Source organism: Hemitrygon akajei, chromosome 4 (genome assembly GCF_048418815.1).
Source record: "Hemitrygon akajei chromosome 4, sHemAka1.3, whole genome shotgun sequence".
Lineage (NCBI taxonomy): Eukaryota > Metazoa > Chordata > Chondrichthyes > Myliobatiformes > Dasyatidae > Hemitrygon > Hemitrygon akajei.
The window spans coordinates 196,249,466-196,268,465 of NC_133127.1; the positions used below are offsets into that span (position 1 = coordinate 196,249,466).

The following is a 19,000-nucleotide window of genomic DNA, read 5'->3' on the forward strand; positions in this document are numbered from 1 at the left end:
GCTGAGATTCATTTTCTTGTGGGCATTCACAGAAAATGTAAAGAAACACAACAGAATCAATGAAAACTGGATACAACGAGATGGACAAACAACCCATGTGCATTTGACAGCAAACTGTGCAAATACAAACATTATTTAAAAGCCAAAATAATTTAAGAAATGAATATCGAGAACATGAGTTGAAGAGTCTTTTAAAGTGAGTCCATAGGTTGCGGGATCAGTGTTGGGGTGGGTGAAATTGAGTAAAATTACAGGTAGTCCCTGAGTTACGAATGTCCGACTTACGAACAACTTGTACTTACGAACTGAGGAAGGAGAATGCCGTTCTCCATTTTAAGTCGTTGCCATTGACACTGTGTTGAGTGTTTAACTTTGTATTTGGCTTAAATTTTTCTGAGCAAAATTCACCCTGACCCCGCCCCCCCCCTTTTCCGGTTGGCTGGTGGCGCAGTGAGATCAGTGCTGGGCTCGAGAACAGAGGTTCCCGAGTTCAATTCAGTGACAGACCGCTCCTGAGTGCGCTCTCCCATCCGTGCCAGGTTGATGTCGAGCTTGCAACTCAAATCTCATATAAAAAACACTGCCACCTCCAGTTTAAATTCCCATGCGGAATATTGTGGAGGATCAAATACCCAAACCCAGCATAGCCCCTACTTGTCCCATTTAACCTGTCTCAGTGCAGTGGACTTTAGGACCTGGGGAATTCAGTGCGGTGGTCCTTAGGACCCAGCGGACCTCGGGACCCGCCGCCTGCAGAGTTTCTGTTCCGTTGATAATTATTGAAAATAAAGTGGAAATAATAAAGCGTTTGAAAAGAGGTGAAACGTTATCGGTCATTGGAAAAGCGTTTAGTTTGGAGATGACTGGAAGGATGTTTTCTTTCTTCTTTTTTTCTAATTTTATCCTCAAATGGACTGCCCAGTCTTTCTTTCTTTTTGTTTTAGGTTAGTTTAGCAGGGGATTTTTTTCTCCTTATTAATAAAATTTCCAATCTTTTTTTCTTTATGATTTGTCAAGAGGAGTTGTGGTTTCTTGTTTATATACTATATACAACAGCTTAACATGATATTTAATAATTATATTATATATTATATAATTATATTTAATTGACTTGACAGTATATTTTTTGTTTTTTTACATCTTGCGTATTATGTGTTTGCTAAAACTTCTCTGATTTGTATTTTTTTTCTCTTTTGGAAAATTAATAAAAAGATTGAAAATGAAATGGAAAAGCGTTAGGCTACAGTCGGTTAATGATCAGAACAATTTTAAAGGATAAACTAAAAATGATGGAGGTCCTGCCCCGATGAAACCTATAATTATTACTAAGCAACACAGTGGTTTAATTATTGGAATACATATGTTTCTTATGTTTCTTCAGTATTTTATATGCATAGAAAGGTAAAATATATACTATATACTAAGACAAACGTATATAACTGACACTAAATAATACCGGATGTATTTGTTCCGACTTACTTACAAATCCGACTTAAAGACGGACTCAGGAACGGAACTCATTCGTAACCTGGGGACTGCCTGCACACCCTGTGGTTCAGGAGCCCGCTGGTTGAGGGGAATTGAACGGAATGCTCCAAGAGCAACATGCACACACAGTGCTGGAGGAACTCAGCAGGTCAGGCAGCATCTATGGAGAAGAATGAACAGTTGACGTTTTGGGCTGAGACCCTTCATCAGGACTGGAAAGGAAGGGTGAGGAAGCCAGAATAAGAAGATTGATGAGGGGAACGAGTATAAGCTAGAAGGTGATAATGAGGCCAGGCAAGTAGGGGGTGGGGGGGGTTGAAGTAAGAAGCTGGGAGGTGATAGGTGGAAAAGGCAAAGGGCTGGAGAAGGAGGAATATGATAGGAGAGGAGAGTGGACTGTGGGAGAAAGGAAATGAGGAGAGTCACCAGAGGGAGGATAGGCAGGTGAGGAGAAGAGATAAGAGTGGAGCCAGAGTGGGGAATTGAAGAAGAGGAAAGGGGAGGGGGAAATTTCCATAATCCGTAATTCCATAATACTTCATGTAAATATGTTAATCTTTCACTAAATTCTAAAGATGTTACTCTTTGATCCTGTTTGTCCTCTCAATGTAAATTATCTTATGGCATTATTTCAGAACTGAAGAGGGGAGATCTCCTTGATGTCCTGACCAATAAACATCTTGGTGACCCATTCTGGCTCAGGCTCCAAGAGTACGCTTGACTTGGGTCACTGCCAGCTTTGTAAAAGCAATTCAATCAGTCTTTGCTTTCAAATGCCTCTGCCATCCCTATCTTTGTATTCTCCTGCAGTCCCGCTGTGCAGAGGGAGGCCTGACACTGATTCAGGCCTCTTTCTGTCACTCTGAGGGTCAATACTGTCTTTGATGAGTATAACCAGCTCAGTGTCACGTACACATAGACCCTCAACAACATAAAATTGATCATAAGACATAGGAGCAGAATTAAGCCATTCAGCCCATCGAGTCTGCTCCACCATTTCGTCATGGCTGATTTATTATCCCTCTCAACCCCATTTTCCTGAATTCTCCCTGTAACCTTCGATACCCTTACTAATCAAGAAGCTATCACCATCAACTTTAAATATACCCAATGACTTGGCCTCCACAGCCGTCTGAGGCAATGAATTCCACAGATTCACCTCCCTCTGGCTAAAGAAATTCATTCTCATTTCTGTTCTAAAGGGATGTCCTTGTATTCTGAAGTTGTGCCTGCTGGTCCTAGACTCCCCCACTATTTGAAAAATCTTCTCTACATCCACTCTATTCAGGCCTTTCAGTATTTGATAGATTTCAGTAAGATTAACCCTCATTCTGCTAAACTCCATCAAGTACAAGCCCCAAGCCATTAAATGCTCCTCATGTATTAACCCTTTCATTCCTGGGATGATTCTTGTGAACCTCCTCTGGACTCTCTCCAACGCCAGCACGTCCTTTCTTAGATAAGGGGCCCAAAACTGCTCACAACACTCCAAGTGCGGTCTGACCAAGGCCATATAAAGCCTCAGCATTACATTCTTGCTTTTGTATTCTAGTCCTCTTGAATGAATGCTATCATTGCATTTGCATTCCTTACCACCAGCTCAACCTGCAAATTAACCTTTGGGAATTCCTACACTGTCGATCTAGCAGCTTGAGCTCAGGTCCATGGTTATATTAGTAACCAGGACAGCAGGAATGTTTAAATTTGGCTCAATGTGTAATATTTAGGATAGAGGCCCTCCATTGGCCGGGGTCAGCCATGGATATTGCATCCTAGCTGTCTATGTGGTATGCAAGCCAGGGCTCTGTGATATGGAGAGCAAACTGTCACCCATGTAGCAGCTAATGAATCCAGAGGAACAGCAGAGACCGATTCAGTTTAGTACCGACAGCTTCACATTGAACTTGATATAGGACTGCAGGAAGGGACTCCAGCTCTGTATTTTTCCTTGGGGGGTTTCCTCCTGAAGCCTTCCCCACGAGGGGGTATAGGTGCAAGCTGGTGAATCTGTGGAATTCTTTGCTATGTGCAGCTGTGAAAGCCAAGTCTTTATGTATATTTAAGGCAGAGGTTGATAGATTCTTGATTGGTCAGGGGCATGAAGGGATATGGGGAGAAGGCAGGAGATTGGAGCTGAGAGGAAAATTGGATCAGCCATGATGAAATGGTGGAGCAGACTCCATGAGCCAAATGGCTTAATTCTGGTCTTATATCTTATGGTCTAAGGAGAAGAGTTTTGAGATTGGTGTTTTCCTTCTCCATATTTCAGATAGATTTTTTAAAAAGCTGCTAACAGTACTGTTGATTGTGAAACTGCCATCTTGCTGTCCTAAAACCTCAAGAAAAGAACAGTAGACGCTGGAAATCTGACATAAAAACAAGAAGATGCTGAAAAAAATTAGGCAGTATCTGTGGAAAATGCCAACTGTTCCTCTCTTCACTCTCCTGGTATATGGATTGCAAAGATTTAGAAGGATGTGAGACAAAGGCAGGCAAAGCAGATCAAGTTGGAATGTATTAGATGGGCAGAAGGGCGTGTTTTTGTGCTGTAGCACTTCATAAATGGGACTGGCTTGCATGGGCATCTTAGTTGGTGTGGACCAGTTGGGCTGAAAGGCATGTCTTCACCTGCTATAGAATCCCTTCTCAAAAATATCTCCTCCAACATCTCACCATTCCCTTATGCTTAAGGATCAAGGATTGACTATACTCGCTGTATACATTTTCATGGATTGGGAATTTGCTGTGGTGTGTTGGTCAGGGTGTAATATATAACAAAAAATAATTCAACATTTATAAAGAATAAAGTATTATTTAATGTGAAGTTAGAGGTTAGAGTGCAGATATGGAATAAAATCCATAAATGCCAGCATTATAAAAAATGGTTTAGTGCAGAATCAAGCCATTTGGCCTGCTGAGTCTGCTCTGCCTCCTATTGTGGCTGATTTACTATCCCTTTCAATCCCATTTTTCTGCATTCTCCCTGTAATCTTTAAGGCCTTGACTAATCAAGAACCTATCAACCTCCACTTTAAATATACCCAATGACTTGGCCCCCAAAACAGTCTGTGGCAATGAATTGACTAATTCACACCCCCACCACGCACCCCGCAGCTAATGAAATTCCTCCTCATCTCCTTTCATTTGATATGTTTCAATTAGATCCCCCCCATTCACCTGAATTCCAGCGAGTACAGATCGAGAGGCATTAAGCACACCTGATAAGTTAACCCTTTCATTCCCAGGGTCATTCTCATGAACCTTCTCTGGACTATCTCTAATGCCAGCATGCCCTTTCTTTGATAAGGGGCCCAGAACTGCTCACAATACTCACAGTAAGTGTGTTATGACCAATGCCTCGTAAATCCTCAGCATTACATTGTTGCTGTTATATTCCAGCCCTCTGAAAAGGAATGCTGACATTGTATTTGCCTTCCTCACCACCAACTTAATCTGCAAATTAGCCTTCAGGGAATCCTGCACCTCTGATTTCTGAATTTGCTCCCCGTTTAGAAAATAGTGTACACCTTTATTTCTTGTACCAAAGTGCATGACCATACAATACCCTGCAGTATCTTCCACCTGCCACTTCTTTGCCCATTCTCCCAATCTGTCCATGTCCTTCTGCCGACTCCCTGCTTCCTCTACGCTGCCTTGGCTGCAAAGCAGTGACAGAGTGGGGCTCTGAGAATGGTGGGGCTAATGAGAATGGTTGATCAGGTTAACTGTTTCTGAGAAATCAACCCAAGTTTGTCCAGCCTTTTCTTATCGTTCATGCTCTCTAATTCAGGCAGCATCCTGGTGAGGCTCTTCTGCACCCTCTCCAAAACCTTGACATCCTTCCTGTAATAGGATGACTGGAATTAAGTCCAGCTGATACTACAGCCTCTGAATAAATAAAAAAAGCACAAGTGTTTGTGAAGTTCAGCCCAGAGTGACAGTCCAAGGAAATTTATTATCAAAGCATGTAAGTGTCACCATATGCTACCTTGAGTTTCATTTTCTTGCAGGCATTTACAAAAAATTAAGAAATATGATAGAGTTTATGGAAGTGGTACAGGAGTCTCAGTTCCCACACCACCAGGTTCAGGAACAGTTATTACCCTATAACCATCAGGTTTCTGACCCAGAGGGGATAACTTCACTTACACCAACAATGAAATGTTTCCACAGCCTGTAGACTCACTTTCTCATGTTCTTGTTATTTATATCTTATTAATTTTTTTTATTTGCTCAGTTTGTTGTCCTTTCCATATTGGTTGTTTATCCGTCTTGTGCGCAGTTTTCATTGATTCTACTGTGTTTCTGTATTCTTACTGTGAATGCCCACAAGAAAATTAATCTCATGGTTGTATATTGTGACATCTACATAATTTACTTTGAACTTGAAACAAGACTGACAATCAATGTGCAAAAGTAAACAAATGCAAGAAAAAAATGATACTGAGAGACTGGGTTGTAGAACCCTTAAATGTGACAGAATTGGGAAGATTTGTATGATTACTACACCCACATGGAAGCTTACAAGCATGCGGATACATTTACTCGTACCCTGAGACTCAGGGACAGACAACTGTGGAGGCCAAGTCATTGGATATGTGTAAAGCAGTGGTTGATAGGTTCTTGATCCGTCAGGACGTCGAAGGTTATGGGGAGAAGACAGGAGAATGGGGCTGAGAGAGATAATAAATCAGCCATGATGGAGTGGTGGAGCAGACTTGATGGGCAAAATGGCCTAATTCTGCTCCCATGTATTATGGTCTTACAGACTCACACACACAAACTTCATACTCGATAGATACATGCAAAATCTGTCTGAGTGTGTCTGTCTGTGTCTCTGTCACAAACACATAAAGAGAAAATGTCATCTGTCTCCAGCACTTTTCTTATTATGTTTTAGAAAGTGACTGATGATAAATTGTCTGAAATGAAATTTCCTATATAAAAAAAAATGAATGCAGTGGAAAACAAATACTCAATAAACTGATGGAATCCATCATTTGCAGGCTTTCAGATGGGCCAATAAGTGTGTGACAGCTCCCCTGTGAAAGCGACGCTCACAACAGCCCAAGTCAAACATTCAGGTGCTTCTGGCGGAAGATGCATCATTTAAACAGCTCAGACTCACAGATGTCTGCCTGTACGGACATAAGGGAAGGAGTCCGTGTCCCATGTTCACCTACTATCAGAGTATTTGCATCTTTGAATCATTCACATAATGTGCAACACCAAATACAAACAGGCTAAAATTCTCAAATATTAAACAGGCAGCTTAGCTGCTTTTAATTTATATTCTGAAACTTTTAAAAAATGGGTGTAAAGTTAAGATGTTTTAAATAATTTAATGAGGTATCATGAAGTAAATGTTTCATTTTTCTCTTTTAAATTTTCATATAAAATAAGTATCATTTTCAGTCCAATTCCCCCTTGATTTTCTGATCTCAGCTCTCTCAAGGCTTGTAAAACATAGAAGAATACAGCACAGTGCAGACCATTTGGCCCACAATGTGTGACCTTTCAACCTCCTCCAAGAACAATCTAACCCTTCAGTCCCACATAACCTTCCATTTTTCTATCATCCATACATCTATCACAAGAGTCTCTTAAATGTCCCTAATGTATCCACCTCAACCACCACCCCCAGCAATGTGTTCCACACACCCACCATTCTCTGTATAAGGAAAAACCTACTTCTGTCATCAGCCCTGTACTTACTTCCAATCACCTTAAAATCATGCCCCCTCATACCAGCCATTTATGCCCTCCTTCTGGTTCAGGCCACTAGAATCAGAATCAGGTTTATGATAGATATATGTCATGAAATTTGTTGTTTTGTGGAAGCAGTGCAATATATTTTAAACATGACTGTAAGTTACATGAAAAAAGGTACAGATTAGCTTTATTTGTCACATGTACATTGAAACATACAGTGAAATTTTGAACCATTGAAATCTGTCATTTATGTCAAATCAAATCAAATCAGTGAAGTTCATGCTGATGCCACGTTTCTGGCATCACATGTCCATTACCCCTAACCTGTACGTCTCTGCAAAATGGAAGGAAACCAGACCATCTGGATGAAACACACACGTCCATTAACCCTAACCCGTACGTCTCTGCAAAATGGAAGGAAACCAGACCATCTGGATGAAACACACATGTCCATTAACCCTAACCTGTACGTCTCTGCAAAATGGAAGGAAACCAGACCACCTGGATGAAACACACACATGTCCATTAACCTTAACCCGTACGTCTCTGCAATATGGAAGGAAACCAGACCACCTGGATGAAACACACACATGTCCATTAACCTTAACCCGTACGTCTCTGCAATATGGAAGGAAACCAGACCACCTGGATGAAACATGGGGAGAATATACAGCCTGCTCATAGATAGCAGCAGAAATTGTACCCCGACTAGTGATTGCTGGCGCAGTAATAGCAATATGCTAACTGTAAGGTTACTGTGCTCCTAAATATGTATACTACAACCAACCTTGAGATTCGCCTCCTAACAGGCAGCCACAAAAACAAAGAAGCCCAATAGAGCCCATTAAAAAAGGACTGTCAAACAACAAATGTGCAGAAAAAACAAATGGTGCAAGGTTCACGACAGTGAGTCCATAGCCACAGAGCTACTAAAAGTAGTGGATGAGCCCAGAGGTAAAGTCCTTCCCATCATTGAGCACATCCACACGGAGCACTGTCGCAGGAAAGCAGCATCCATCATCAGGAACCCCCACCACCCAGGCCGTGCTCTCTTCTTGCTGCTTCCATTGGGCAGGAGGTACAGCAGCCTCAGGGCTCACACCACCAGGTTCAGGAGCAGTTATTACCCCTCAACTACCCTGAATCAGCATGAACATTCATCTCAAGAGTGAACTGATTCCACAACCAGTGGACTCACTTTCAAGTATTCTGCAACTCATGTTCTCAGTATTATTTATTCATTTATTTATTTATTATTATTCAGTTTTTTTGTACTTGCACAGATTGTCTTCTTTTGCACATGAGTTGTCCATCTCTGTGTGCGGTTTTTCATTGATTCTTTGTTCTAGCATGAATACCTGCAAGAGGATGAATCTCAGGGTAGTATTTGGTGACATATAAGTACTTTGTACTTTGAACTTAGGAGGGAATCAGGCCTATAGTCACTGCCTATCATCGAGAACCTTGGTTATACCCAGATCCTGTTGTATAGCCAAGGTTCTGGGTGACGGTCAGTGACTGTGATAGTGCAATATCCTGTATAAACCTCACTATGTGTTGTTTCACAGCCATGGTGGACTCTCCCCTCATCAGGCACATAAACACTTTCATAGTTGTGTGTACACTCCTTGCACCCTCCCCTTCAAATAGTTTGTTAGAGCAGATATACAGGCATTCCCATGTGTGTAAGTAGTTCCATGCATGTTCAGGCTCATGTTGAAATTCATTGTTATTCAACCTTACACATGTATACAGCTAAACAAAACAACGTTCCTCAGGCACCAAGGTACACAACACAGTACATACATCACGTACAGCACATCAAATAATATTCAGTTGAAGATGTACAAGTTGACATAAATTGCACATATAACATACCTATATAGTTAAATGTACAACAGCACAATGCTACTGGCACTGTCATAAATAATGTGTACTGGGTGGTAGCTGGGTGTTCAGATATCTCACAGCCTATGGGAAGAAGCTGCTACCCAGCCTGACAGTCCGTGTTCTTCTGCCCGAGGTAGGAGGTCAAGGAGATTGTGGGATGGATTGGAATGGTCCTTGACAATGCTGAGAGCTCTGTGAACACAGCACTTCTGGCATATGTCTTGGATGGGGGGAGAGAAAGATCCCAGTGATTCTCTCAGTAGATCTCACAATCCGTTGCCAGGACACGTGGTCAGATGCCTTGCAATTCCCACACCAGACGGTATTACCGTTGGTCAGGACACTCGATGGTGCGTCATTAGCATCAGAGAGGAGGGAGGAGCCTCACTTGCCTCAATCTCCTCAAGAAGTGGAGACGCTGTTGTGTTTTCTTGACTAAAGAGGTGTGCACAAAAATTCCCAGACATGCGCACGCAGGAATGGTAGTCTGGAAGGTGTACTGAGACTATGGAAACTGCCCCGGCTGCTGTGCTCTGTGCCCACTAATATGAAGTGGTAGGCGAGGCTGCTCCAGGGTTCGGATCTGAGGACTCAGTTTGGTTCGGAATGTTGTTGTTCACTTCAATTGCTTGCATGATTTGGTTTTTTCCCTTTCTGTTGTGCATTGGGTCCTGCTTGGTGGTGCAATAATATCAGTGTCGGACTCCGGAGCGAAGGCTCCCGAGTTCGAATCCAAGATGGGCTGAGCGTCGAGCCAGCAACTCGGCCTGATAAAAACAAGAATAGCTTGCCATGGAAACACCATCATGACGGTGCCCCGATAACTCCACTGCCAAGTTAAGGACTATTCTTCTTCTTGTCTTGGGTGTTGGTCTTTTATTTATAGTTTTTCTTTAATTGGATTCATTTGGATTTCTTGCTTTGTGGTTACCTGTGGACAAACAAATCTAAGGCTGTATAATGTATACATTCTTTGATAATAAATATACTTTGAATCTTTGATGTGTGTCCTGAGGCTGCTGTACCTCCTGCCCAATGGCAACAGCAATAAGAGACTGTGGCTTGGATGGTGGGGGGTTCCTTGACAATGGATGCTGCTTTCTAACGGCAGAACACCGTGTTTATGTGTTCAATGGAGGAGAGGGCTTTGACTGTGACAGACTGGGCTGTATCCACCATTTTCCATAGGTTTTTCCATTCCTAAGCATTGGTGTTCCCATACCAGACCATGATGCAACCAGCCAGGATAATCTCCTCTGTAATTCTATAGAAGTTTCTCAAGGTTCTTGGTGACATGTTGAATCTATTGACATTTCTAAGAAAGTAGAGGCACTGCCAGGCCTTCTTTCCCAATTTATTGAATTTCCCAGCTACCTGGAGACACAAGAGGCCAAGCCCTAAATCTTGATATAGGGCTTCAACCTGAAAGAGGTACAGGTTGCTCCCCCACCCCCAACAGATGCTGTTTGACCTGCTGAATTCTTCCAGCACTTGGTCTGTTGCAAAACCTACCTGCATTGAATGAAGATTCAAGATTGATTAATACCATTTACAGTACATGAGAGAATAAGATAATTGTTCCGATGCAGCACAAAAAAAAAACACCGTAAGGAACACAATAATTTAAAAAACGCAATAAATATAAATACACAAGGTAGCTTTTATACATAGATTGATTGTATGTCCAGAAAGTGACGCTGGGCACAGGAGTGTCTGTACATAAGGTGACTGACAGGAAATGATAAAGTAGTGGTGGTTGGGGGTGTGGAGGGGTGGGTTAGTGGGTCGAGGTGTTGATCAGCCTCTGCTTGGGGAAAGTAACTGTTTTTGAGTCTGGTGGTCCTGGTGTGGATGCTACGTAGCCTCCTCCCTGACGGGAGTGGGACAAACAGTCCGTGAGCAGGGTAGATGGGATCCTTCATGATGTTACTGGCCCTTTTCTGGCACCTTTCAGTATATGTGTCCTTGATGGTGGGTAGTCTAGTGCCGGTGATGCACTGGGCAGTTTTGACAACTCGTTGTAGAGGCTTCCTGTCTGTCACAGTGCAGATTCTGTACCATACAGTGATGCAGCTTGTTAGGATGCTCCCTACTGTGGAGCTGTAGAATGATGTGAGTATAGATGTGCATAATCCAGCTCTCTTCATCCTCCTGAGAACATAGAGGCATTGGTGAACTTCCCTGATTGTGTAGGATGTGTTCTGGGATCATGAATTACTGCAGGTGTTCCCAACCTGGTGTCTACGAGCCCCTTGCTTAATGGTCTTGGTCTATGGGATCAAAAAGGCTGGGTACCCCTGAGTTAATGGAAGGATTGGTAATATTGGGACATTTGGACCGCTGACCAGCCCTTGTGTTTGTCTCCTTTGTTTACAGTACCAGGAACAGCAGAGGAAGCGGGAAGCAGAGGAGCGCAGGCGATTTCCCCTGGAGCAGAGACTGAAACAACACATTATTGGTCAGGAGACAGCCATTGCAACTGTGGCAGCAGGTACCTACTGAACAATCAATGTGTGGTTTTACAGAATGATCTACCATTTACGGCTCTTCATTCCTGATGTGGGATCTCGGCCCAAAACATCGACTGTTTATTCCTCTCCTTAGATGCTGCCTGACTTGCTGAGTTCCTCCAGAATTCTGTGTGTGTTGCCGGGATTTCCAGCATCTGCAGAATCTCGTGTGTTTATGATTTACAGCTCGTGTTCTCAGTATTATTTTTTATTTGCAGTTTGTCTTCTTTTCCACATTTGTTGTTTGTCAGTATTTGCTTAAGTATAGCTTTTCATAAATTCTATTCATTCTCTTTTTTTTCCTCTAAATTTCTGAAAGAAAATGAATCTCCAGGTTGTATGTGGTAACATTGATGTACTTTGATAATAATTTTACTTTGAATTTTGAACACTGTAGATTTTATTATAGGATCATTGCACTAAAGAATATAAAAATGGGTCCTTTCAGCTCATCTCATCTTTTGTCAATCAGGATGCCTTTCTAAGCTAATCCCATTTCTAGAAACCTCATTTTCTTCCTACTCTTTCTTAACCAAGTACCTGTACAAATAACTTCAAAATATTGTAATGGTATCTGGCTCCACCACCTCCTCTTCCAGAATCAGAATCAGGTTCAATATCACTAACATACAGTCCTGTGCAAAAGTCTTAGGCACATATCTATAGTTAGAGTGCCCAAGACATTTGCACAGTACTGTACTTGTCAACATGAAGTGGAGAGCAAGTTTGTAAACCTGGTGCAAGCAAAGAATGCTGGGAATGGTGAGGGTACAGCGTCACGGGAGGAGTATGGGGCAGGTGGCAGAAAAGGAGACCTGGGGAGGGGGTGGCACGGTACAGACACATCCAACCCTGAAACACTGAGCAACATCATTTGATTCCAAACTATTGGTTTATTGATCATTACAGAATATCCCTCTGGTGCTTCCCTGTCCCTTCCCCTTTTCCCAACCATGATCCCCTTCCCACTCTGGTCTACAATAAGGACCCATCACTCACATAGGTCAATAAATTTGTTTGTCTTTTGCAGCAGCAGTACAGTGCAATATATAAAATTACTACAGTACAGTCTTAGCTATACATATATGTGCCTAAGGCTTTTGCACAATACAGTATGTTATGAGATCTGTTGCTTTGCGGCAACAGTACAGTGCAATACATTAAAAAATTACTATATGTTGCAATAAGAAATATATATAAATTTAAATTACATAAACAGTGCAAAAAGAGAGTAAAATTAGTGAGGTAGTGTTCATGGGTTAATTGTCCATTCAGAAATCTGATAGCAGAAGGGTAGAAGCTGTTCCTGAAGTATTGAGTACGTAGCTTCAGGCTCCTGTACCTCTTCCTTAATGGTAGTAATGAGAAGAAGACATGCCCTGAACGGTGAGAGTCCTTATTGATGGATGCCACCTTTTTGAGGCGTCACCTTTTGAAGATGTCCCCAATGCTGGGGAGGCTGGTGCCCACGATGGAGCTGGCTAAGTTTACAACCCTCTGCAGCTTTTTCCAACCCTGTGCAGTAGCTCCTCCATACCAGACTGTGATGCAACCAGTTAGAATGCTCTCCACAGTACCTCTGAGGAAATTTGCTAGAGTTTTTGATGTCAAACCAAATCTCCACCATTCTCAATCACCATCCTCTGTCTGAAAAACTTAACCCTCAGATCTTCCCCTGAACTTGTCTAGACTCTTGTGCCCCAGGTAAAGGGCTCTATCTTTGCCCTTCATAATTTTATAAACCTCTAAAGGTCACCCCTCAGCCTCTTTCTAATAAGAACAAACCCAACCTTTCTAATCTATCTTTATAACTACAGGCAAAATCCTGGTGAATCTCTTCTTTACTCTCTTGACTGCTACCAGGTGAATTCCTGTGATTAGAGGGTTGTCCTGTCAATGGAAGCTAAATAGCTTGGACCTGTATTCCTTGGTGTTCAGAAGAATGAGGGGTGACCTTACTTCAAAAATACAAGAACCTTAGAAAGCTTAACAAGGTAGATGTCGGTATGTTTTGCCAGTAGAGATTCTCTAACAAAGGGATACATCTACGAGGCAAGAAGCCAGTCGTTTAAAACTGCGGTTTGAAGAATTATCTTCTTGTCAAGGTTGGTGATTTCTCTGACCCAGAGGGTGATAAAAGCTAGGTTGTTAGAAACACTTAAAATGGAGGTGGATGAACATTGAACTGATTGAGGAACAGAAGGACCATAAAACCTGCCGCTGCCTGAAAAGAGTTTGTACATTCTTCCATGACCATGTGGGTTTTTCCCACAGTCCAAATATTAACCAGTCAGTAGGTTAATTGGGTATTGTAAAATTATCCTGTGATTAGGCTAGGATTAAATTTGGGGATTGCTGGGAAGCCAGCTCGAAGGACCAGAAGGGTGTATTCTGTACTTAATCTCAATAAATAGATAAGACCTGGGAGCAGAATTAGGCTATTTGGCCCATCGTGTTTGCTCCATGTTTGCATAATCCACGTACTGGGAGAAAGCAGGTAGTGTCTTGTCCAAGGTCACATGGTTGAAGTCCCCTGTAATTATCACCAGTGCCTCGGTGCTGTGTCTGAAGCCTAGCAACAGCGGAGCTGATGACGTCACACGCTACCGTTGCGTCGGGGGCCTGTGCGACTGAGCTGGGAGAACCACTACAGCGCATCTTCAACATGAGCCTGGAGCAGAGAAGAGTACCCAGACAGTGGAAAACATCCTGTATTGTCCCGGTACCGAAGAAACCACAACCAAAGGAGTTGAATGACTTCAGACCTGTTGCCTTGACGTCGCACGTGATGAAGACCATGGAGCGGCTGATAATACAGAATCTGAGGCCACAAACCAGGCACGCCCAGGATCCTCTTCAGTTTGCGTATAAGGAGAAGGTGGGAGTGGAGGATGCTATCACGTATTTGCTGCACAAATCACTCTCTCACCTAGAGGGGGTCAGTTGTGCTGTGAGGATTACATTCCTTGACTTCTCTAGTGCCTTTAACACCATCCAGCCCAAGATCTTAAGGCACAAACTAACGGAGATGGGAGTAGACTCTCACATGGTGGATTGGATAGTGGACTACTTGACAGATAGGCCTCAGTATGTGCGGTTGGGAGACTGTAGGTCTGACACGGTGGTCAGCAGCACAGGGGCGCCGCAGGGAACCGTACTCTCTCCGGTCCTGTTCACCCTGTACACATCAGACTTCCAATATAACTCGGAGTCCTGCCATGTGCAGAAGTTCGCTGATGACACGGCCATAGTGGGGTGTGTCAGGAATGGACAGGAGGAGGAGTATAGGAAACTGATACAAGACTTTGTGATATGGTGCAACTCAAACTACCTGCGTCTCAATATCACCAAGACCAAGGAGATGGTGGTGGACTTTAGGAGATCTAGGCCTCATATGGAGCCAGTGATCATTAATGGAGAATGTGTGGAGCAGGTTAAGACCTACAAGTATCTGGGAGTACAGTTAGACGAGAAGCTAGACTGGACTGCCAACACAGATGCCTTGTGCAGGAAGGCACAGAGTCGACTGTACTTCCTAAGAAGGTTGGCGTCATTCAATGTCTGTAGTGAGATGCTGAAGATGTTCTATAGGTCAGTTGTGGAGAGCGCCCTCTTCTTTGTGGTGGCATGCTGGGGAGGAAGCATTAAGAAGAGGGACGCCTCACGTCTTAATAAGCTGGTAAGGAAGGCGGGCTCTGTCGTGGGCAAAGTACTGGAGAGTTTAACATCGGTAGCTGAGCGAAGGGCGCTGAGTAGGCTACGGTCAATTATGGATAACTCTGAACATCCTCTACATAGCACCATCCAGAGACAGAGAAGCAGTTTCAGCGACAGGTTACTATCGATGCAATGCTCCTCAGACAGGATGAAGAGGTCAATACTCCCCAATGCCATTAGGCTTTACAATTCTACCGCCAGGACTTAAGAACTTTTTAAAAGCTATTATTAATGCTTTTTGAGATAGTGATTTAGATGCATATCATATTCTTTACTGAGTTAAGTATTGTATGTAATTAGTTTTGCTACAACAAGTGTATGGGACATTGGAAAAAAGTTGAATTTCCCCATGGGGATGAATAAAGTATCTATCTATCTATCTAATGGCTGATTTATTATCCCTCTCAACCCCAGCCTACTGCCTTCCCGTAACCTTTGACACCCTGACTAATCAAGAACCTATCAACCTCCACTATCTATTATCCTCAAATTTGGAGACCAAAACTGCACACAATACTCCAGGTGGGGTCTCACCAGGGCCCTGTACAGCTGCAGAAGGACCTCTTTACTCCTATACTCAATTCCTCTTGTTATAAAGGCCAGCATGCCATTAGCTTTCTTCACTGCCTGCTGTACCTGCATGCTTGCTTTCATTGACTGATGTACAAGAACACCTAGATCTCGTTATGCTTCCCCTTTTCCTAACTTGACTCCATTTAGATAGTAATCTGCCTTCCTGTTCTTGGCACCAAAGTGGATAACCTCACATTTATCCACATTAAACTGCATCTGCCATACATTTGCCCACTCACCCAACCTGTCGAAGTCACCCTGCATTCTCATAACATCCTCCTGACATTTCACACTGCCACCCAGCTTTGTGTCATCGGCAAATTTGCTAAGGTTACTTTTAATCCCTTCATCTAAATAATTAATGTATATTGTAAACAGCTGCGGTCCCAGCACCGAACCTTGCGGTACCCCACTAGTCACAGCCTGCCATTCCGAAAGGGACCCGTTAATCGCTACTCTTTGTTTCCTGTCAGCCAGCCAATTTTCAATCCATGTCAGTACCCTGCCCCCAATACCATGTGCCCTAATTCTGCCCACTAATCTCCTATGTGGGACTTTATCAAAAGCTTTCTGGAAGTCCAGGTACACTACATCCACTGGCTCTCCCTTGTCCATTTTCATAGTTACATCCTCAAAAAACTCCAGAAGATTAGTCAAGCAAGATTTTCCCTTCACAAATCCATGCTGACTCGGACTGATCCTTCTACTGCTATCCAAATGTGTCATAATTTCCTCTTTTATAATTGACTCCAGCATCTTTCCCACCACTGACGTCAGGCTAACCGGTCTATAATTCTCTGTTTTCTCTCTCCCTCCTTTCTTGAAAAGTGGGACAACATTAGCCACCCTCCAATCAGCAGGAACTGTTCCTGAATCTATAGAACATTGGAAAATGATTACCAATGCGTCCACGATTTCTAGAGCCACCTCTTTAAGTACCCTGGGATGCAGACCATCAGGTCCCGGGGACTTATCAGCCTTCAGACTCAACAATCTATCCAACACCGTTTCTTGCCTAATATAAATTTCCTTCAGTTCATCCTTTACCTTAGTTCCTTTGGCCACTATTACATCTGGGAGATTGTTTGTGTCTTCCCTAGTGAAGACAGATCCAAAGTACCTGTTCAACTCGTCTGCCATTTCTTTGTTCCCCATAATAAATTCACCCATTTCTGTCTTCAATGGCCCAATTTTGGTCTTAACTATTTTTTTGCTATTCACATACCTAAAGAAGCTTTTACTATCCTCCTTTATATTCTTGGCTAGTTTACCTTTGTACCTCATTTTTACTTGGCGTATTGCCTTTTTTGTTATCTTCTGTTGCTCTTTAAAAGCTTCCCAGTCCTCCGGTTTCCCGCTCATCTTTGCTATGTTATACTTCTCTTTTATTTTTATACTGCCCTTTACTTCCCTCGTCAGCCATGGCCACCCCTTACCCCCCTTAGGATCTTTCTTCCTCTTTGGAATGAACCGATCCTGCACCTTCTGCATTATTCCCAGAAATACTTGCCATTGTCGTTCCACAGTCTTGATCCTTATGACAGCAGAACAGGATGTTTCAGGGTAATTCAATCAGGGAGAAGATCAATTTAGCAGGAACCGAAAAGCATTTTTTTTTTATTTTGTAAGAGAAAAGGCCTTTGGTCACACACAGCTGGAGAAGCGGTTCCGTAATAAGATTTGTAATATGCTGGTCTATTGAAGATTCTGCTTTCAGCTTGAGAGGGGGTGAATATAATCTTGTGTAAGTTGTTGAGCTGACGTACTAGGGAACTAAACTGGTTCTACACAGAAAGCTCCATCTGAAACATAGCTCCAAGGAGGTCACCTGCCTTTTGACTGGGAGGGCCTGTACTGCGCTGTATCGTTAAATAAATATACTTTACACATTGTATCCTGTTCAGATCTGGCTTCTTCACTAGGAAAATGAGGGGCATCTCACTGAAATGTTGCAAGGCCTAGATAGAGTGGATGTGGAGGATGTTTCCTATAGTGGGATTGTCTAGGACCAGAGGGCACAGCCTCAGAATAGAGGGACATCAATTTACAACAGAGATGAGGAGGAATTTCTTTAGCTAGAGGGTAATTAGTCTGTGGAATTCATTGCCATAGTCAACTGTGCAGTACCAGTTAATGGGTATATTTAAAGTGGAGGTTGATAGGTTGTTGATTAGTAAAGGCATCAAAGATTGAGAAGGGGAGAAGGCAGGAGAATAGGGTTGATTTGGATAATAAATCAGCCATGATGAAATAGTGGAGCAGACTCGATACGCCAAAAGGCCTAATTGTGCTCCTCTGTGTTATGGTCTTAATAGGAAGGATGTGGAAGCTTTAGAGAGGATGCAGAGATTTACCAGGATACTGCCTGGATTAGAGAGCATGTCTTATGAAGATAAGTTCTATGAGCTGGGGCTCTTGGAGTGAAGGAGGCTGAGAAGTGACTTGATAGAGGTGTACAAGATGATAAGAGGCATAGATAGAGTGGAGAGCCAGGGAGCAGGAATGGCAATAAGAGGGGACATAATTTTAAGGTGTTAGGAGGAAAGTATTGGGGGGGTGATGTCAGAGATAAGATTTTTTTTATACAGAGAGTGGTGGGTAAGTGGAACAGCCTGCCAGACGTGATGATAGAGGCAGGTACATTAGGGACGTTTAAGCAAACTCTTAGTTAGACACATAGATGATAGAAAAATAGAGGGCTATGTGAGATGGCACAGTAGCAAAGTGGTTAGCACAGCGCTTTACACTACCATCGACCTGAGTTCAATTCCTGCCACTGTCTGTAAGAAGTTTGTACATTCTCCCTGTGATCGCATGGGTTTCCTCCAGGTTTCCTCCCACATTCCAAAGACGTACCAGTTGGTAAGTTAATTGTTCATTGTAAATTGTCCTGTGATTAGGCTGGGATTGCTGGGTGGTGTGGTTTGAAGGGCTGGAAGGGATCTCAATAAATAAATCATGTGAGTATAAATAAGCAATGCAGAAAGAGAACACAAATATTGCTGGTGCTCATGTGTTCATGGACCCTTCAAAAATCTGATGGCAGTAATGAGAAGAGAGCATGTTCTGGAGGCATCACCTTTTCAAGATTATAAGACATAGGAGTAGAA

General features: G+C 42.8%; 1 protein-coding gene across 1 annotated transcript in view; it reads left to right on the forward strand.

Annotated features, from left to right (window-relative positions):
- clpb (ClpB family mitochondrial disaggregase) overlaps positions 1 to 19,000 on the forward strand; it is a 173,709-nt gene that overhangs the window by 88,876 nt on the left and 65,833 nt on the right. The window contains exon 7 of the mRNA XM_073044342.1: positions 11,467 to 11,581. Coding sequence (XP_072900443.1) covers positions 11,467 to 11,581 — 115 coding nt within the window. The remainder of the gene's footprint in view (positions 1 to 11,466; positions 11,582 to 19,000) is intronic.